At 42.6% G+C, this 22,016-nt stretch overlaps 1 protein-coding gene across 1 annotated transcript in view; it reads right to left on the reverse strand.

The window, feature by feature from the left end:
- Positions 1-22,016, reverse strand: part of TLN2 (talin 2) — a 474,484-nt gene that overhangs the window by 129,493 nt on the left and 322,975 nt on the right. The window contains exons 13-21 of the mRNA XM_026455077.1: positions 18,547-18,648; positions 17,071-17,147; positions 13,726-13,906; positions 12,725-12,838; positions 10,348-10,456; positions 9,357-9,565; positions 8,693-8,791; positions 4,328-4,495; positions 2,782-3,076 (exon numbers count right to left, since the gene is read on the reverse strand). Of these exons, the coding sequence (XP_026310862.1) occupies positions 2,782-3,076; positions 4,328-4,495; positions 8,693-8,791; positions 9,357-9,565; positions 10,348-10,456; positions 12,725-12,838; positions 13,726-13,906; positions 17,071-17,147; positions 18,547-18,648 (1,354 nt within the window). The remainder of the gene's footprint in view (positions 1-2,781; positions 3,077-4,327; positions 4,496-8,692; positions 8,792-9,356; positions 9,566-10,347; positions 10,457-12,724; positions 12,839-13,725; positions 13,907-17,070; positions 17,148-18,546; positions 18,649-22,016) is intronic.

Genomic DNA, 22,016 nt, shown 5'->3' on the forward strand with positions numbered 1-22,016 from the left:
GTCTGTTTGTCTGCTTTTCAAAGGTCAGTAAAACCTCAGGAGCCAGTAGAGTCTTGTCTCTACTCCTCTGGTAAGTAGGAGCAAAAAAACTGAACCTCCATGCTCTACTCCTAAGCAATGCATCCAAATTAGAAGCCAAAATGAAAATATTCCCTGTAGCTGCCAGGATGATACTCCCCAAACACATCTGGGTTCAGCCTTTCACTATGAGGCATGAAGAGAACAAAAGGAGCCAAAGAGGAACCCTTTATAAAGAGAGGGCAGGGAACAAAATTACATGGATTTAGCATTAGTAAACACTTATTTAGAAAACACTGCTTTCTTCACTTTGAAAACCACTTACACAAAAGCCTCTATAATAAACTTTTTGAAGAACTGGCACAGAACAAAATTATTTTTAAATGCTGTATTAATGTGTAGGCTACCTAGCACCAGATGAGGGATATCACACAATCCACTCAATGTGTGCCACTTGGCCTTTGCTAATAGAAGCACGGACCCCAGCTTCATGCTCAAATGCTATGATTTGCCTTGGCCTGGAGTTTTCCCTGCCAATTTTCGCTTTGCTCATTCTTTTTTTCCCAGCACTGATTTTGATCTTGCATTATTCTTTGGTCTTATTATCCCTGTGATTTTACTGAAATCTATTTTAATTTCCTTCTGGAAGTAGGAGGAGTATAACAACCAACATTAAAAACTAGCACGACTCAAATGTAAGGGATTTCTTCCTCTAGCAAAAGCCATCTGAAAAGAATGCTGAAGCACTGTAAAAAGGGGGAAGAAGAAAGCTTTTGCTCAAATAAAAATGTGCTTAATTCAGTGTGGTATCCTGGACTGGATCCCGAGACGGTTAAAGGACATCAGCAGAAAAACTGATGAAATCTGAATAATGTCTGTAGTTTAGTTAGTAAAGTACCAATGCTAATTTCCTGGTTTTGACAAATGTGCTATCTTTCAGGGAAGTTGTCAAAAATGGAGAAACTGGGAAAGGTATATGGGAACTCTCCATATTTCCTCTGCAACTTTTTTGCAAATTTAAAAGTATTTCAAAATAAAAGGACGATCAAAAACAAACAAACAACAACAACAAATTCAAATGTGTGAAGCATTCCTATCTTGTTAAATTATTAACAGATACAGAAGAACATAAGACAATTTTCTTAAAAAAAAACAAAACTCGTTATAAGGTATTATTCTATGCTGTCAAGGAAGCTCACAAATAGATCTCTTACAGATTACTAGTTGGGTTGCAAATTGTGGGTCCTTTCTGGAGAAAAATTTCTTAGACACATTTAAAATAAAAATCTACCTACTGGCCTAGCACCTCCATTAATAGGAATTTACCCTACATTCGAAAAGTAAACTATTTTTACAAGAATGCTTATTGTAGTATTTCTGTAAAAGCAAAACAAACTAACAAAAAAACTAAATGTCCATTAAAAGATCACTGGTTAAATTATGATGCCTACAAAAATAGAATACTATGCTGCCACTAAAAAGATTAACACACAGGTGGGCATGAAAAAAGTCCAGGCTGGGCACAGTGGCTCACCCCTGTAATCCCAGCACTTCAGGAGGCTGAGGTGGGCAGATCACCCGAGGTCAGGAGTTCAAGACCAGCCTGGCGAACATGGTGAAGCCCCATCTCTACTAAAAAATACAAAAATTAGCCGGGCATGGTGGCAGATGCCTATAATCCCAGCTACTTGGGAGGCTGAGGCAGGAGTAACTCTCGAACCTGGGAGGTGGAGGTTGCAGTGAGCCGAGACTGTGCCACTATACCCCAGCCTGGGCAACAGAGTGAGATTCCACCTCAAAAAAAAAAAAAAAAAAAAAAGAAAAGAAAAGAAAAGAAAAAAAAAGTCTTTAAGATATATAAAGTGAAAAGGTTATGAATTTCGGGGATTTTGATGGCACAGTGGTGAGCTGGGTCTGGGGAGACTTCCTTTTCAATAGATGATAAAAAGGTGTATTGTATATGTTTTTAAACTGACTGCATATTATGTATGATGCTTTGGAATCTGAAAACACCTTTCTGCTGGAGACAAACTGTCCTCTAAGGGCTAGACAATTTAGAGACTGCAGAGGCTTAGCAGGGAATATGTCTTTGATATGCAAGCTAACCAGTCCAGAGCGATTCCTCCTCTAACTGGCCCAGACACTCAGGAGACACTGTTCCTCTGCCTGGATCATCCTGTGGCCAGGTCCCAGGTAACTAGCCACCACCTCCATAATTTAGAGCCTGCCAAAATTATTTAACCTAGCCAATCCTAAACTGTTTACCCTGCCCTGCATTTCCCAAGGAAGTTCCAATAAAGGCCATGGTCTAGGCCCTCTCCTTGCTCCTGTCTTCTCCCTCCTGACCACCCTGGTGCTCTCCCATGACCCTGTGTGGCATGCGCTGACCCCCTCCAGGGGACACGCAAGTACAATAAACTTCCGAATTCCAAGCCTTGATCTTGTTTCCTTCTGTGGCTGCTCCAACTTTGCCATACCATGCCCAATATGTGCATTCACAGAACAAAGGATCTGCTGCGAATCTAACAAAATAACAAAATCTAACCATTATAACAAAAACCTGATGAACTCTGTTTAAGTCTGTAAGCATGGCTATGGAAGAGTCTTGTATCTTTTTCCGAGCTTCAGTGGGGAAGTCTTTGAGACCGATGAGAACTTGCCCTTGCCAGTCATCCAGGCAGCCTTCACCTTCCCTGTGGGTGAGCACCACCATCAGGAACACCAAAACCCACCCATCCACCCACCCACAGCACAGTGCCTTACCGGCATCACCCATGGAGCTGAAGATGCTCTCAGTGACACACATGATGGTGTCGGTGGCCTGGTCGTAGCGGCCGATGGGCTCGCCTCGGCTGGCAAACTGCCGCACATGCTGCAGGAGATCATGGAGGGCCTGGCTGACCACGCTGGCCGCTGCGCTGACCTGCTTCAGGAGCTCGCTGTCGGTGGTGGCCGCCTGGCAGGCACGGACGCAGTTCTCCACTGAGCGGTCCACCAGCTTCCCTGCTTCAATCAGCTGTTCCTGGCACACAGGGGAGCTGATAGTGGGGCTCACAACCTGAAGCGAGACAGGAACAGGCTGTGGGCACTGCGGTTGAATCCTGGTCCCTCTTCATGTGCCCCCACAGTCCCATCAAGGCCCTTCCTGCTCTGGGCCTCAGTTTCTTACTCACAGGACCATTGCTCGGTTTCTTACTCACAGGATCATTTCCTTGAATGAAAGCATTGCTTCAGTCTCACACACTCTGCTATTCTACTTCATCCTTGTGATCTGACATGTCCCGCTGACTTACAATGTCATTAGTCACACATGACAGTCCATACTACTGCCTTACTTCCATAGAGAGGAATTCCTGAGATTTCTCAATTATACCTCCTTCCTTTTAGGATCCTTTGAATTGAGTCTTCTGAGTTGGGATACAAAGACTACCTAAAAGAATTCTATTTCTATTCCCAGAAACACCTGAAACTCTGCCTCATAGTCCTTTAATGAACAGGGGGGTTCTGTCAGTTCCTTGTAAATTCTAGCAGTGTGGACAAGGAAAGCTTGAGGGAGACAATGCTGCAAATCTTACCATAGGCTCTCAATGTGAAGCTGAGCCAGATCACAGATCTACACAACATGACAGGCCATCAAGTCCAGAAACGGACATTTCCCATCTTCTGATGCATCATCAACGAGAGGACACATGAAGTGGAGGGGAAGGGTATTTGGAGGCAGACAGACTTGAGTTGTTACTCTAGTTCTGCCACTTACTACTTCTGTGGCCTTAACCTACTAACATCTAAGGGCCTCAGATTCCTCATCAGTGAACTAGAGATAATGGTGCTTAATCCTCCTTGCAGCATTACCGGGGAGATGTAATGAGGGGATGTATGACACACAGAGTGTGTATACCCTGGCAACAATTAACAACCCCACTCAGACACTGTGTAGCCTACAAAGGGTTCCCATAAACTCTGCGGCTTATTTCTGAACCCATTTATAATGCTGTACCACATAAGGCAAGAACTATTTTTGTGCAGGTGTAAGAGGCACTGAGAAGTCCAAAGGGGAGACACAGCAATTTGCATATAGAAATGAACTAGTGAAAAGTACCAATGGCCTGAGGACTTGGGCAAAGAACAAATGATAAAAGCAGGATCAGACCACTTATGCTAAAATCCCATCATCACTTAAGACACTTGAAAGAAGTTCTAAAGCTTGGACTATTTGAACAAATTCCACCCCTGCTACCCACCAAATGCCTGGAGGGAGATAACAGCAGATGATACTGGATAGAAAGGGCTGGGGCGCCAGCTGCCTTACCTTGGCACATGCCACAAGCTGTGAGGTGGAGAGGGCACACTGGGTGGCAGCAGCAATTACCCTGTTCTGTAGGACAGTATCTTCGGCCACTTGGGCAACATTCTTTGCCTTTAGTACCAACATGGCAGCTGCATTGGCAACAGCTTTGGCCAAACTCATTAAAACATCCTGAGAAAAGGGAATCAAAGACTGTTCATTTATTTCTCTCTAATCACCTTTCACAGCCTGAAAATAAACATGTTATTAAAATTCCATTTGATCTTTTTCCTTCAGCACTTCAGAAGTTTTTTGTTTTTTAAAATGTCAACTTATCCTTAGAGGTAATTAAAAAAGGAGACTTGTATCCTAATAACTCAGTCTCTTACATCCATTAAGTAGCACAGGCTTAAATCTAAAATAGTTAATTTGAGGGAAGGGTTATTATTTTAACCACTGATTCACATTCATGCACTTATCTAACACAATGTCTTGACCACATCTCTTGCATGAGTGGCCGATATGGTGGATCAGGAGAAGCTGAAAACATAGCCAGATGCCACAACATCATGTGCCATAGTTATAATTCATGGCCTCCAAGTCATCACGACCCACTGTAACTTGAAAATTTATCTTCTGGATTTCTACTTTGCCCAAAGATCCAAGTCGTCATCAGAAATTTAGCCATAGCTCTACCTCCAGAGGGCAACAATTGATGCGCACAGACACATAGCTGGCACCAATACCTACAGCTCAAGAGCCAAGAAATGCTCTGAACATGAGTTATTCTCAGTGTTCTGCAGCCTTCCAGGTAGGAATTAAATTATTACAGAAAGCAGAAAGAGAGCCTATATAAATACACTAGCTATAAGATGGTCTGACTGAAGATGCAAGGAGCGCTGAGCCTTGAAACATCAGTTTATGCTTCAACTCAATGACTAGGCATTCTGCCTGCAGAAAGAAGAACCCTTTGAGCCTACCAGATTTGTCACCCATCTGTTTGACCTGAAGAATAACCACGGTTACAATTAATTTACTTCTTTGCTTTTGATACTGAAAGTAGTTTATTTGACTTGGAAATGCCTTCCCAAACATACAAGCCATTTTTATTTTGCACAAACATGTCAAGGCTTTTCCCCTCAAGGAAATACGGTCAGAAGTCTTTATTAATTCACCAGGTGATAAAGACCACATTTGATACTAACTATAAAGGGCACCCACAGTATCTTTACAGTGAGATATTTTATGAGAAGATACAATGGAAATAATATTCAGCCTGCACAATTTTACACAGAACAAAGACTAGATACAATCAAGCTAAAACAGAAACCCATGAATCTGTCAAGTAAGCTGATTTTAAAATGGACGAAAACTAAGTGGTCTTCAAGGAGCAGGTTATTCCAGTCTTTCTTAGGTCTGTGATGCTTCCTGGCTACCTTAGGTATGATTAAAGCCCACGGTGCTGAAAGCTGAAGATCCCTTTGGGATTTGACTGGCACTTGTCTACCACACAACTTTTAGGAATTGCTCCCACTATGGCAAAGTTACAGTTCCTGGACATTTATCTCAATGCTCAGTGAAAACACAGCTTGAATGTCACAAATTATTAAAAAGATTTTTAAAAATAACTTTCCAAAGTAGGTCATGGTATTCCCTCACTTGACATGAATTCATCTTTTCAGATGGGGGCCAGGATTTGGTCACATAGAATCATGATTGTTCTAAAGGGCTTTGTTAGAATTGTTTAAAGAAATCCTGTTCCTCTTATTAATTTTGTCCAAAAAAATACAGTTAGAAAAAGAATGTGATACTACAGCTATAGCTGCTGACAAGGCCTTTGTCAAAATTTTCAACAAGACCACTATTATACAGCCAGTGTAAAATAAATCTTTGTTAACTATGGGAACATGCAGTACATTACGAACCCAAGAAAAGCTCTGAGATACGATCTCAAGAATCAGAAAAATAGAGTAAGAAATCCAATGTCAGTTACCCATAACTGGAGGAGGTTGCAGGATCACCTTACTGGCCTGGTCTTTACCTAGAGAGCTTACACAATTGAAAACATTCAAGTCAGGCCTGTCCCTGCTAACAAAGGCTCTGTAGGACTATCACCCTGAACCTGAACCTGCTTCCTTTGCACATCTGAATAGAAACAAACATTAGGAAGCAGGGTTGACATTCATACACAATGAAAATAATCTGCTAAAGCAGGGAGAGGCAGGCAAAGCTTTTAAAAAATACAAGGTTGCATGCGATGTTTTAAGGAAGAATTGTCTTTCTCCTTAACCTTCCTTGGCACTTTGGAGAAAACAATAATATTAATACTTTTGGGGAAAGTAAATGACCATGTCAAGATAATTAAGCCTAGTAAAACAACAGCTGAATCTCTTATTTACCAAGTTCCTAAATAGGTACCTGCCTACAAATAATTACCTGCCCTAATATAAAAAGTAAAGGCCAATGCAAGAGAAGTTTAGGGATATGGAAAGGGAAATCAGGATGGGGACACAATTAACTTGGGTTTGGCAGAATATATTGATGTGCAGTTCATTCTGATTCTAGAGAACTTATGACTGGCCATCTCAATGTAGAAATGGCTTCCAGGAATATTCCTACAGCCCATGATACGAACTCACCCTCCATCATGACATAAATGTACATTGAATGCCTTATTGCACTGCGGGACATAAGTGAATCCCATAGCCCAGTGCCACAGGCATGTGGAGAGTGAAGGAGAAACAAACACATCTATGCATGAGGTTGAAATTTCATGTCTCACAACATACATGATCACATCTTAGCTTAACTAACACATCTTTTGCTTATAAAATTTGGAAGTTCTAGATAAAATGGCATGCAAAATTGCCACCCATGACGCAAGAAACCTGAACGCCAGAGGAAAGCTAATGATCTTTTTGTTCTGTCTATAACATATTATAAAATAATTGCCAAATGAAGAGGTGGTCAAAACAGATGAAGTCAAAAATGCAGGAAAAAAGGTATTGAGAGGTGTCAGGCAGTTAATAAAAACATTGTGTTATTTTCTGGACTTGGTGATATTTGTGGTATGAGTTCATGTAAGTTTGCAATTCTTTGTGATTTCTTCTAAGTAAATATTTCACTATATACATAATTCAAAAAAATTTTTAATAAGTGAAGGCCAATGAAATTCTGTAGAATCCTCAACAGTGAACATGACACAGGATTTGGAAAAGGGCATCTTTCAGAGAACCTGGGCTAGAACAGTAACAATTTAATTAGGATATATTTATATATGACTTGCAAAATTAGAGACTTAGGAGGAGGAGTAAAGGGCACTGGCCCACCAGCACATAAGCGGCTCATCCTGGCCTGAACTCCCCCAGCAGCAGGCCTCTGCGCCTCACCCTTTGAGGGACAGGGATGGAGGCAGACGAGCAGAGATACCTGATGCTTTCTGAGCTGCTGTGAGGTGATACTGCACACAGTGGTGACACGCGCTCCCCAGAGGGCAAGCAGCACATGTCCCTGGTATTGAAAAAGAAGGGTCACAAAAAAGACTTCTCTGCCACGCTTGTGGTTTTGGATAAGACACAAAAAACAAACACCTCTGGGTACAAAGGAAATTATCTCTCTCTCTCTGTGTGTGTATGTGTGTTGAAGTACGTAGGTTTTCATGTTTATGAGGACTCAAGAATGATGCCATTAAACCCTTCTCCTAAACAGGTAAAATAAGACTGGCCAGGCGCTGATAATCAGAGATTAGGTGACAGATACCAGGAGTTCATGACACTATTAATATTTCCTCCCTTCTTGTGATTAAAGAATGTCCAGCATATTGAAAAAAATAATAATAATCAGGGCCGGGTGCGGTGGCTCACGCCTGTAATCCCAGCACTTTGGGAGGCCAAGTCGGGCCGATCATGAGGTCAGAAGTTTGAGATCAGCCTGATCAACACAGTGAAACTCCATCTCTACTAAAAATACAAAAATCAGCCAGGCGTGGTGCTGTGCGCCTGTAATCCCAGCTACTCAGGAGGAAGGTAAGAGAATCGCTTGAACCCAGGAGACAGAGGTTGCAGTGAGCCAAGATCACACCACTGCACTCCAGCCTGGGTGACAGAGTGAAACTCTAATTAAAAAAAAAAAAAAAAAAAAAAAAACAGGAAAGCTACATATGTGCTTTACAGTGATGAAACATGGTGTCAGTGAAATGAGTTTTTCTATTAAAAAAAATGTTTTTTGGTAACACAAAAAGACCTCACTCTCAAGATAATACATCTCAATCGCATTTTTGACAATCTCAAAGAAAATTTAGTTAGTTTTTGAAATATTACATTCTGCCTGCGGGGGTCTAGACCATCACTTAGACTTCTTTCCATGACTATAAGGCTGCAAATATCCTACCTGGAATCGCTCATCGGTCTCATTCTCTCCAATCTGTCTCAGAAGATCCCCACTGGCTTGTCCGATGCTGCCAGCAGCAGTCAAAACTGTCTGTCGAGGCTGTGAACAAAGAACACACTTTAATTGGAAAGAAAACGCATTTCCTCCAGTGCCATCAGACATGGAAGTACAGGAAGTAGAATCTCATAGAATTTGCTCCCTTTGTCTATCAGTGAGAATCTCAGGTGGTCTGCCAGACAGAAGACATCCTGGTGAAATCCGTGCAAGGAAACATCCAGTGTCTCACAAATCAGCAATAGGTATGTGGATTTGAAATGGCCCATTAGTGAGCCTTGTTCAGGTGGTAAGAAGGTGATACGCATTCTGTGGAAATCAGGGTGCAAACTTATATTTCCCTTAAATGTGTGTTAATCATGTGTGTTAAGTTCCTGGGGTTGCATCTACTCAAGTACCCTTGAGGGGGAGGCCTTTATACTAAGAGCTCAACCACTCCTGAATGTGGTTGAGCTTCTGCACCCAGTTCCACAACTCCAATTACTCCTGCAGAGAGAAACATACCCAATCAGGATGCAAGGAACAGCTGGAGAAGCAAGAGCCCCATGGTGCCCCGGCGGATGCAGCCATCCCATCAGAACCCCAGTGATTGCTTGCCTCTGGAGCTTACCTCTCCAGAAGTAGGCTGCACAGCTTTCAGCAAGTCTGACACTGCCCCAGCGAGGGTCCTGGCAGCTCTGAGCAAGTCCTCCCCGCTGCCCACCTCATCATCCATGAGGGCGGCCAGTAGCTTCACACCCTTGGACATCTCCGTCAGGTTGGAAGAAATAGTGGTGATCGCACATCCCACAGCTGTGTAGTCAGTGTCTGCAGGGTCACCTGGGAGAGAAAAGAACCATCCCCATCAAAGGAGGGCACATGGTTGTAGTGAGAATTTTCAAAACCCCACACTGGCAGGAGTTCCTCACCCACCATCCTGCAGGAGTCAGACACCAAGCTTCACATGAGCACAGTGAGATGGCCTGCTCCCTGTCTCCACAGTGACTTCAAAAAGGTCCTTTTGCCTGGAGGCCTCAAGCATTGAAACACTGAGTACAACCACCTTTAAAAATCCAAAGGATGTCTCAGCATCTCACAGCCTTTTTCATTAGGCCCCTGTCAGCAGCTCAGGGGGTCAACTCTGCTCCTGAAAGGCTGATATGCTGCAGGGTGAAACCAAGCAAGCTCCCAGCTCTCCTCTGAGAGCGCAAGGCTGGGAGCCATACTGTGCCAGAAGAGACCGCTGCTGGACAAGATGGGCGAAGGTACATATGACAGGTCTGTTCATTCAAAACCATTTTCCAACTGTAGGTGCCCAGAAGTGAGAAAGTAGCCTCAATAGACTGTGCAGTATGTCCAGCACACTGACAAGCCATGAGAAGATCTGAATAGGTGTTTTTTAATGAGGATGCAAGATACAGGCAAAAAGCAATAAGATGTTCCTTACCCGCTCTCCTGGGTCACTTGGAGAAAACACCTACAGCTCTCCAAGTGCCTAAGAATAGACTATCTTCTCATAATATGAAGTCTATTGTTTCAATCAACAGATAACTTATATTTTAAAATTTAAAAAACAGCTTTTAAACAAAACTCCAATGCAGCACAAATCTCAAGGGACTTACCCGCTGTGAGGTTAACAACTGAAGCCGTTCCAGCCGTGATAGCATCAACTTGAGAATGGATTTCGTGTTTGGATTCATCGACTTTGTTCTGAACCCACACCCTAGATGCCTGCAAAGCCAGACAACGGCACAACACAATCACAGCACAGAATCACCCAGGAGACCGGAAATGCCCCACCATAAAATCAGACCAGCATTTTGGCTACATTCTTCTTATGAGGCCAGCACCGACAGGGCCCTTAAGTTATCCTAAACAGTATCCTTAACAGGCCTCTGCCTCTTGCTCCTTCGGAGATACTCAATGGTGTGCAAATTCTCCCTGTGTCTTACATTAATTATGTTGTTTGCGTTTTTAAATTTTAAGATCTTAGGGAGAAAAATTCCACATGGCTTTATTTAGAAAAATTCAACTGAAAAAGAATGAGAAGCGAAAAATCAATGTTTCATAATAATACTGCACATTAGCACTGATAGTTGTTGCTAATTTTCAATTTGCTTTGCAGGGAGCAGGGTGACAAGGAGGGTGTTTCAGCTCATAGGTGTTCTCTGTCAATGTAGGAAATGTCTCTTGCTTACAACACGCATCGCCTTGAAGACGACTAAAGGCCATGCTCATGTAGATGGTAAGACCCTTCCTGGTAAGATGAGGGGATGGGTCGAGACCCCTGTTCTGGATCCAGATCTACCACTAGTAGGTGATAGGACCTTGGGCAAATCATATCCAGGTCCTGTGCCTTATACTTTTTCTACTGTAGGAATTCAATGGTTTTTAAAAACCTTTCCAGCTCTTATACTTTATATGTTTATTCGAAACTATAAATAGCAAGTCCTCTATTTTCTGGTATTTCAGAACTTACCTAATAAATGATCATTTATCTTGATAATGATGACCCTGCAGTAAGGTGCTTGTCTGCTTCCCAAAATATCCCAAAAATATTCATCTATGTTCAGGATGTGACTAGCACTAAAAATAATTTATTGCATTCTAAATCGTTGAAAACTGGTGAAGGAGGAATGTTAAATCTTAAATATATTAAAACTCTACCTCCCAATTATACTGGATATGGGAGTCTGCCATACATGTTTTTACTCTGGAGTTCTCCAAAGCAAAATGTTTATTGTTTTCGGGTACCTGGGAGAAATGGCACTGAGGATACCAGCAACCTCCACGCACACAAATGTACAAATGAAAAACTCAGCATTCTGGGAGAACTTGGAAGGCAGTTATCCTGGCAGGACAAGATGAGACTACAGACTGTATCTTGGTTCTGGCCCCTGTGATGGCACCTACAGTCCTACAACAGTGGTTGTCAACCCTGACTGGCCATTAGAATCAGCTAGTGAGAATAAAAACCACTGATTCTCAGGCTCCACCCACAGAAACATCGATTTATTTGGTCAGAGCTGGTGCTTTGGGCTTTGTTTTTAAAGTTCCTCGGATGATTCTAACATACAAAGCAGGGTTGAGAATGACAGTGCTAGCCGGTGCTTCTCAAACTTTAATGGTCACACAAAGAAGTTGGGAACTTGGCTGAAAAGCAGATTCTGTTTGAGTGGGCTGGGGAAGGCCCAAGATTCTGCACCTCTTACAAGACTCTAGGAATTGCCATGCTGCTGGTCCCGGGACCACGATTTGAGCAGTGAGGAGCTGGAAGATTTTATGCAGCAGTAGCTACAGGAAGATCTCTGGGTTAATCACCCTACCTTGCTGAAAAGCTCAATGGTAGTAAGCCAGTGCTTCTCAAAGCACAGTCCCCAGGCATGCAGCGTTGGCATCACCGGAGATCTTGTTGGAAATGCAAAATCTCAGGCCCTATCCAAGATTCAAAAACAAAAACAAAAACAAAACAAAACAAAAATGGGGGGAGAGTCCAGCAATGTGTGTTTTAATAGGCCTTTCAGATGATGCTGATGTATGCTACAGTTTGAGAACCACTGGTAGTGATAAAACTAACAAACAGCTAATGCTTACTGAGCTCTTACTATGTGCTAGGGGCCATGCTAAGAACTCTACAGGTGATTAGATCATTGCAGCTTCACAACAACTCTATTTACAGATGACAAAGTGGAGGATTAGAGAAGGCAAGTAGCCCAGATTCACACAGCCAGTAATGGAGCTGGGGTTCGAACCCAGGTCGCAGGATCCTAGGGTCCAAGTTCTCTGCCCTCCCATGGTACTGCCAACAGCCTGCAGTACCCTGTGATTTTCTCCTCCTATGGGTGCAACTGAGAGACAAAGTCTCACTATCCTGAAAAAAGCATGGGTTTCCATTTCACCTAGAGACAGAAATTTACCTAGACGAATCCTGACCGAGTGCATAACACTGCTTTCTGCCAGGACAGAGACTTGGCATGAAAACCACTGAACAGTATTTACCATATCCTGGCCGAGAGGTGGCAGCGAGTCGAGCTCACTGAGGTCATCCTGGGCCTGCTGGACGGCATGCATGCTTGTGTTGATCGTCCCCATCAGGGCCTGCTGGGCTGAGGTCTGCAAAGGCAGATGAAACAAAGCTGTCATCCCACACTCCTGGGACTGACATGGCCCTTTATGCAAAACAAAGCAAAACAGAACTCTGCGCTCAAGACAAAGCAGCCCAGGCTACATCTCAACAAGCGCCTGAACTACCTCCCATTTCAACCTGCAGGCCAGAAATAGATACTGCATTATATTAATAGAACACAAAATGAAGGTAATTGCCATGGAGAGATTGTAATCAGAAGTGTGTGAAGAGCTTAATTAGCTGACAAGAAGGCTCATAAGAGTCCTTGCAGGGGAACTGAGGTGATCCAGTCTTTGAGTACTGAGGACCTCCTCATGCACAGGAAACACGTGGGTGTTAAATGAGAATGCTTCCTGATAGATGCTTAAAGACTCCACCTAAATCTACGGTCAACATACTTTTTCAGAGGCAAGTGTTGCTCCTGAGCTTTCACAAAGTTCTCGTCCAATAGCAAGGGAGTCAGTCCCAAGGCCAGCCTAGAGGCACCGAGCCAGACAGACCAGCACAGTGGAAAGCAATCAATGACTCCCAGGGTGAAACCTCAAGATTGCTAAAAACCTGGTCTACTTCTCAGCCTTTCCTAGGGGTATCTGGACCAATCAGCTTGGTGCTGCCAGGACATGGGAGCAGGGTTCTGTCCCTGTATCACAAGTCATGTTGAGAGCTCCGTAATTTTCCAGTCATAGAGGACACCTCCGATACTAAACAGGCAGTGATCCGAGTCATCCAATTTAAAAAATGCACAGCTGAACGATGCATGGTTCATCCGGGAACTACAGAGTTCCAACACTCAGCCCATCACCACCGCTGGTGTCCACCCTGCATGCCGGAGGCAGCAGACTAACGAGCGGGGGAGGAGCACAGGAAGCCTCACCAGTGGTGGCATGTGGCCTCGGTGCATCTGCCCAACCATGACCTGCTGCTGTGGAGAGGGCATGCTGCCAACGTTGAAGGTCTCAGGCCCGCTGGAGCCCGAGCGCATCACCGCCGGTAGCGCCACTGAGCCGTGCTCTGCCTTCCCGGTCCGGTTGAACTGCTGCTGCAAGATGGTGGACCTGCCGGGAAAAGTGGTTTGGTCACTGCAAGGACGCCACCCATGTGGAGTGCAATGAGGAGACCCCACAGATGTCACGTATGTTCCCTGCTTTATGCTGTGAAGGCCAATTTAAAGAGGCACATACAGACAGAGAAGCAGGAATGAAGAAGTGGCATCACAATACTTAGCAGAGCTCTGAGATGAATCCTTTTACAATAAGTAATGTAAATAATTACTCTCAATTTATCCATTCAATAGATTTATGGTATTATGCAATTAGTTGTTATTAAAAATACAAGGCTGGGTGCAGTATCTCACCCCTGTAAGCCCAGCCCTTTGGGAGGCCAAGTGGGGAGGATTCCTTGAAGTCAGGAGTTCAAGACCAGCCTGAACATATGAGACCTCATCTCTACAAAAAATTCAAAAACTTAGCCCGGAGTGGTGGTACACGCCTACAGTCCCAACTATTCAAGAGGATGAGGTGGGAGGATCACCTGAGCCCAGGAGCCAGAGGCTGCAGTGAGCTACGATCATGCCACTGTACTCCAGCCTGGGCAACAGAGTAAGACTCTGTCTCAAGAAGAAAAAATGACAACAACAACACAGAGATTCCTATAATAATGATGTCCCAGGTTTTAAGTGAATGTTTTGATATGTTGATATATTATTTTTGGTAAATCATACCTGAAAGAACATTCACTAAAGAAGTATCAACCTTCTGTCAGGTTCCATTCCAAGCATCAGAGATACAGATAATGTATCTGCAGCTTGAAAGGGGAAATGTGGAAATGAAGCTAGGGGGAAATCTCCCACAGCTTAGCTCCCTCCATCAGGCCCACCACCACTGACCACAGAGGATGTTTCACTGCCTCTAGAGCCTTGACCACGTGAGGCTTTGGCACCTTCCCCAAATGCTTTCAGCTAAATATTGGGAAGACTCTTAAGGTATCTAATGGAAAAATTGCATTTTTAATTTTTTTTTTTTTTTTGAGACAGAGTTTCACTCTTGTCATGCAGACTGGAGCGCAGTGGCACGATTTCGGCTCACTGCAACCTCCGCCTCCCGGGTTCAAGTGATTCTCCTGTTTCAGCCTCCCAAGTAGCTGGGATTACCAGCGCCTGCCACCATGCCTGGCTAATTTTTTGTTATTTTCAGTAGAGACAAGGTTTCATCATATTAGCCAGGCTGGTCTCGAACTCCTGACCTCAGGTGAACCACCCGCCTCGGCCTCCCAAAGTGCTGGGAATACAGGAGTGAGTCACAGCGCTCAGCCAAAAAATTGTATTGTTTACTTTATATTGTCTTAGAATGAAGAATAAGTGCAAAGGACGCAGATCGTCTGAAGGTAAGAAGTCTGAGGGTGGTGTATGTTTCTCAGAAGCCCAGCAGACAAACCCACAGACAGTGTCTGTGTGTGTTGTGAGGTGGAAGGAAGGTGGAGGTGCAGCTGCATGAAGAGACAAGGGCCTCTGTCCCAGGGCCCTCACACCATCACAGATCATTCCCTGTTGCCCAGGGCAAGGCTCGATAGCCATGCTGGGATCCCAAGCATTAGGCATCCATGGAGAAACACTGCAGTCTAGGAATGGGGTGGTGAGAGACTAGGGAAGGTGGGTCTGGAGGCTCCAGTGAGAAGTCAGTTGCATTCTGAGATCTCAGCCAAAGATCAACATAGGAAGAAGTGGAAGGTCTAGAGATGGGGAACATCCTGACCATTCTTCCTGCTTGCCTTGATCAGACCCCACAGTGATGCCGTGGGTAGTGGAGGAGGCTACAGTGGTCCCAGGCAGGGGAAGGTCCCAGCCCTCTGGGCTCAGACACTTACTGGGCTGCTCCTATGGGAAGCAAAGCACAGCAGAGTCCTCTGAAGTGAAGCAGATCACCCTGTCAGAGAGCACTAGCTCACTAATTTACATCCAATGGCCATGAATAATTCCAAGGGCTGAAGGTGCTCTGCCCAAGGGTGGCAAGTACTAGAAACACATCATATCAACTTTGGTTCTAACTTGCATACTAGTGGGGACAAGTGGAAAAACACCTTTTGGGTGATTAGGAAGCAAATTGTGAGAAACTGGCAGCAAGGGTGAAAACATTAGAGAAACTACTATAGCTAAGAAAGTTTAATGGACTGGAAGATGCTAGAACTTTCTAGCAGCATACTATGGGAAACATTGCAAGATCTGAATTTGAGTCCTGACTCTACCACATATGTATATCTCAACTAACTTTCATGAGCTTCAGTTTCGTTATCCGTGGACTGGGAATGATAGCACTTGGCCTCCCTTTTGCATAGGGAGCTGTTATTGGAATTCCAGATGAGACAGAATGTCAGACACACACACTAAAGAATAAAGAACAGTCATTACATTGCTCTATTAATATAAAAGGGATGCCTGTATAGGTTCCCTACAAAAAACATTTATTAGATGTTACTTAATTGTAATAAATCTATCTCCTCATCTACAAATGGCGCTAAATTGAGAACACTGTGAATTTAAAATAATGATTGTGAGGATGATAGTTATAATAGCAAGTGCTATGTTCCAGGCATTGTTTTATGTGCTTTATTAGTAACTACCATGGAAATAAAACCTACTTAGGTGGTCATATCATTATCCCCATTTTATAGATGAGATCATGCCAGAAGAGAATTCAGTAACTTCCCCAGGGCCACACAGTGGAACACAGACCCCAGACTTGAGCCCAGTACGAGTTTCCATGTTCTTAACCACTCGCCTGTACTACGCTACCTCACAGCACTCGAGACAAGCGTGGCATGCAGCAGTGCTTCACTGAAACTCCTCCACTGGCTACACGCCCTCCTCCCACAAAAGGGGCCAGAATCAAACAGAGGCTCATCCTCTGACCTTGATGGTATGATTCGATCAGGAGATTTAAATCAGAAATGCAGAACAGGACTCATGAACACTTACTGCCTCAAAAGACACAGTTAAACGCCACACTTTGGTCAATGTTTCCCTAAAATCCTCAGCCTCCCTCACGAGACTTTTGCCACTTCAATGCTGCTGGTCTGGGGACCATGCTTGAAGAAGATTCAACTATATCATCTGCTGTCATCTTCTCCAGGTGACAGGCTTCAGAGCAGCAGGCTCCAAGCTGGCAAGAGGAAACCTGCCCATCTAGGGAGAAGGTGGTTCTCTAGTGCTCTTCATAATACTTACTTTTTTGGGGAAACGGACTCTTCTAACATGGTTGACTCCTCATCACCTTCTAGTCCAAACCGATCTTTACTTTGTTTCTGGAAATGCAATAAAACAAAATGCAAAAATGAAACCCAGGCCGGGCACAGTGGCTCACCCCTGTAATCCCAGCACTTTGGGAGCTGAGGCGGGCGGATCACTTGAGGTCAGGAGTTCGAGACAAACCTGGTCAACATGGTGAAACCCCATCTCTTAAAAAAAACAAAAACAAAAACAAAAACATAAATCAGCCTGGCATGGTGACAGGAGCTTGTAATCCCAGCTACACCAGAGGCTAAGGCAGGAGAACTGCTTGAACTCAGAGGCAGAGGTTGTAGTGGGCCGAGACTGTGCCTCTGCACTCCAGCCTGGGTGACAGAGCAAGACTCTGTCTCCAAGAAAAAAAAAAGAAAAGAAAGAAAAGAAAGAAAAGAAAATCAGCAGGTCTTCATACAGTGACCTTTAAAAAAAACATTTTGAAGGGACACAAGTGAAAGTGTTGAAGTTTACTCACAATTCTTTATACTGGATATTTAGTAAGTGATGGATGAACAAAAGCATAATAATAAACAAGAGAAATATATTATTTAATATATAGTTAAATGTCATGTATTTATTGCACAGACTTTAATTTTGCATAGTAAAAAATCAAGATGCACATATTAACATTCTATTAAAACTCGGTTTTTTTAATGGGCTGTATCTTGAAACCTTAAGAAATCTGTTTTTCTGTATACTACTATGGCATATAACCCCATTACATTTGTTTAAAAAAAAAAAACAAAAACATGAAAACTACAAAGATCATTTTTAGCTCCTCAATCCAAGTTTCCACAGAGGCTGAAAAGCACAGTACAGCTACGTGGAAAGGAAGATGATAAGGGGTGCTAGGCTCATTCATTAGCTAAGTGACATGCTATTGTTCGCTGCCTGGTAGTAAATGATACAAATATGTGCTACAGAAAAAGCAGGAATTCTCATAGGATCTTGAGGTCAAATGTCTCATACTTAATTAATGATTAAAGATGAAATTAGTAAATCAAGTTTTATTGTTTTTTTTTTTTTTTTTTTTTTGAGACAGAGTCTTGCTCTGTCGCCCAGGCTGGAGTACAGTGGCGTGATCTCAGCTCATTGCAAGCTCCGCCTCCTGGGTTCAAGCGATTCTCCTGCCTCTGCCTCCCGAGTAACTGGGATTACAGGCACTCATGCCTGGCTAATTTTTTTGTATTTTTAGTAGAGATGGGGCTTTACCATGTTGGCCAGACTGGTCTCTAACACCTGACCTCAGGTGATCTGCCCGCCTCGGCCTCCAAAAGTGTTGGATCACAGGCATGAGTCACCGTGCCTGGCCTCAAGTATTTTTTTAAAGGGCTTTTTTTTTTAAGGTACCCACACCATCAAAACCGAGCCTTTTAATAAAGCGGTCTTGCTTTTCCAATTTGCATCAATACAAAATACCTTTTTCAGGATGATGTCAATGTAGCCTGCAATCAGCTGGGATATCTGCTCTCCCTCGGTGGTTTGTACTGAATAGTAGCTTTCCTGATACTCCCCAAAATCCTGAAAAGACAGCATTGGAGGAAATACAGCTTAGGCTAGGAGGTCCAGCTCTAGAACAATATGACATAGACTTCATTTCCCCTGCTCCTTCTCTCTAAATACAAACGAATACCCTAAAATTTATTGAACAATATTCAACAATGGTAAAAGAGCTCTCAAAACCGAAAAGACGGACTGGTTGGGGGCCTCAGAACATGCAAAACCACAATGTGGTTGAGTTCTTGGGTTTTCTTTCCTGTCCCATATACCCCCAAGACTAAGAGCTGTAGAGGCCTGAACACTGGAACCTCCAACAGGCAGTTCCTGAAAAGCATGCTTTTAGTCAAAGAAACAGGAGAAGGGGAGCCCAACAGAGACTAACTTGGGGAAGTAGTCAGGAGCTCCAACTCCAGCTCAACAACCTGGGCTGACATTCACCGGAAGCTGCAGAGCAGTGAAACCTCAGACCCTCTCAGGCCCTTTTCCACAACCCAGGCAGGTGGATGGTCTGATCCTTTTGCTGCAGCAGCCACAGTAAAGCCCTGTGTCTCCCTGCCCTCCAGCCAGTGGCTTAAAGAGACTCAGGCCCAGTGCCTTCTGGTTCCTGCAATGAAGGTCACCCAGCAATAGCAGGTAGCCTAGGGAAGTGCCTTCTGCCTTTATCAACAGAACCAACAGGGTTTGAGCAGGAACCTTAGTGTCAAAAGAAAAAATCAGCCCAGAATAGCATTGAAAGGGCTCAGAGAATAAAATTGTCATTGCAACTTAAGCTCAAGAAAGTAGGCCAGAACACTACACACTAAACCTGAACAAAGTGGCCGCCTGCTAAAATAGAATATTTTGGTAAGATCAAAAGTCTCCTAATACACTGGGCACAGTGGCTCATATCTGTGATCCCACCACTTTGGGAGGTTGAGGCGAGAGGATCACTTGGGCCCAGGAGTTCAAGACCAGCCTGGGCAACATGGTGAGACTTCACCTCTATAAATTTTTTTTCTTTTTTTAATTAGCCAGGCATAGTGGCATGAGCCTGCAGTTCCAGCTCAAGAGGCTGAGTGAGGAGGATCGCTTGAGACCAAGAGGTGAGCTATGATCACACCACTACACTTCAGCTTGGGCGACAGAGTGAGAGACTGTTTATTAGAAAAAAAAAAAGAAACTCTCCTAATAACCAAGATGTCTAGGATGTTTTTAAAAAAATAAATATTCATTTCAAGAGCCAGGACAACCACAATATGAATGATAGACAATCAACTCATGCCAACACTGAAATAAATCAGATATTGGAATTATAAGGATTTTAAAGCAACCATAAAAAAAAAAATGCTTCACAATAAACTACAAATTCTCTTGCAGCAAATTTTAAAGAATAAAAAGTTCCAACAAAGAAACAGAAGTCATAAAAAGGAACCAAATGGAAAGTACAGAACTGAAAAAGGCAATAACCAAAATTTTACAACTCACAGGATAGACTCAATAGTAGTGTGGAGCTAATAAAAAATAAAATCAGTAAACCTGAAAACAGATCAAAAGCATTTAGTCAATCTGAACAACATAGAGAAAATAAACTAAAAAACAGAGCTTCAGGGATCTACAGGACAGGAACAAAAGATCTAACATTAATATCATCAGAATAACAGAGAGGACAATGTTGGATAAAAATAAAGCATTTGAAGAAATAATGACTGAAAACTCCCCCAAATTAGTGAAAACTTAAACCCACAAATTCAAGAAGCTGAGTGAACTCCAAACAGAAGAAATCTTAAGAAGCCCATACCAAGAATTTTGAAAACCAGAGATAAAAATATCTTAAAAACAGCCACAGAAAAATGATATATTACCTACAAATTGACACCAACTTGAATGACAGCAAATTTCTCATTAGAAACCATGGAGGTAAGAAAGAAGTGGCATGACATGTTTCAGATGCTAAAACAAAGGAACTGTCAATCCCAAATGCTGTACCTGGCAAAATTACCCTTCATGAATGAAGGGGAAATAATAACGTTCTCAGAGGAAGAAAACACTATGAGAATTTGCTGCTAGCAGATGTACCCTTAACAAATAGCTAAAGGAAGCTCTCCAAACACAAAATGATAACAGAAGGAGGCTGGGAACTTTAGAAAGGCAAGAAGAACAATGGGGTAGATAAAAATAAAGGGAAATGTAATATACTGTTCTTCACCTCATGAGTTTCTTTCATCACATTTTCTGTTCAAAACGGAAGCTGTAACACCATCTTATGTGGTTATAGACAAAAAACCATCTTACATATATGCAGAAAAAATATTTAAATAATTATACTCAAAAAGTGTGGGGAGTGGGTACGTAAAAAGACCTAAATGGAAGTAAGGTTTCTATACTTCACTTAAAGGGGAAAAGCCAGTACCAGTAGGCTGTGTTTAATTTTATATGCACATGGTAATATCTAGAATAACCAATGAGAGCACTACACAAAGTGATATGCTTAAAATGTAACACACAAAGCAAACTCAAACTCTAAAAAGTGTCCAAGTAACCCACAGAAAAGGCAAAAAAAAAAAAGAAGAAGCAAAGGGGACAAACAGGAAAACTACAAAATGATAGACTTGGGTCCTAATATATCAATAATTAGTTTAAATATAGTATAAACACACCAATTAAAAGACAGAGATAGAATGGATTAAAAAATACACAACCCAACTAATTATGCTTTCTACAAGAAATTCATTTCAAATATAACAATATATGCAGGTTGAAAATAAAACGACGGAAAAAGATATATCATGCCCACATTCATTTTATAAAAAGCATTGGTGGCTATGTTAACATTAGATACAGTAGACTTCAGAGCAAAACAAAAATTACTAACAGAAAAGAACATTACATAATGATAAAACAACTTCTCCATTAAGATATAGGAATCTTAAATGTACACGCACCAAACAACAAAGCTTCAAATTACATGAAACAAACAACTGACAGCTGAAAGAAAAAGTAGAAAAATCCACAATTATCATTAACAACCTCACTCTCAGCGATTGAGAAAACTGCCAGACAGAAAATTAACAAAGATATTCATTCAAAAGACTGGAACACCACCATCAACTAATAGGGATCTAACTGGCATTTACAGAGCCCACTCTACATGATAACAGCAGAATATATGTTCTTTTTGAGTACTCATAGAACACTCACCGAAAATGATATCCTGGGATATAAAAACAAACCTTAAAATTTCAAAAGGACTGAAATCATACAGAGTATGTTCTCTGACCATAATGGAATCAAACTAAAAAATCAATAGTAGAAAGACAGCAGAAAAACCTCCAAACACTTGGAAATTAAATAAAGGCTAGGAATAGGAAGGAAAAAATCACGACATAAAATGAGCTTATACGCATTATGCA

This window comes from Piliocolobus tephrosceles, chromosome 6 (genome assembly GCF_002776525.5).
Source record: "Piliocolobus tephrosceles isolate RC106 chromosome 6, ASM277652v3, whole genome shotgun sequence".
Classification (NCBI taxonomy): Eukaryota; Metazoa; Chordata; class Mammalia; order Primates; family Cercopithecidae; genus Piliocolobus; species Piliocolobus tephrosceles.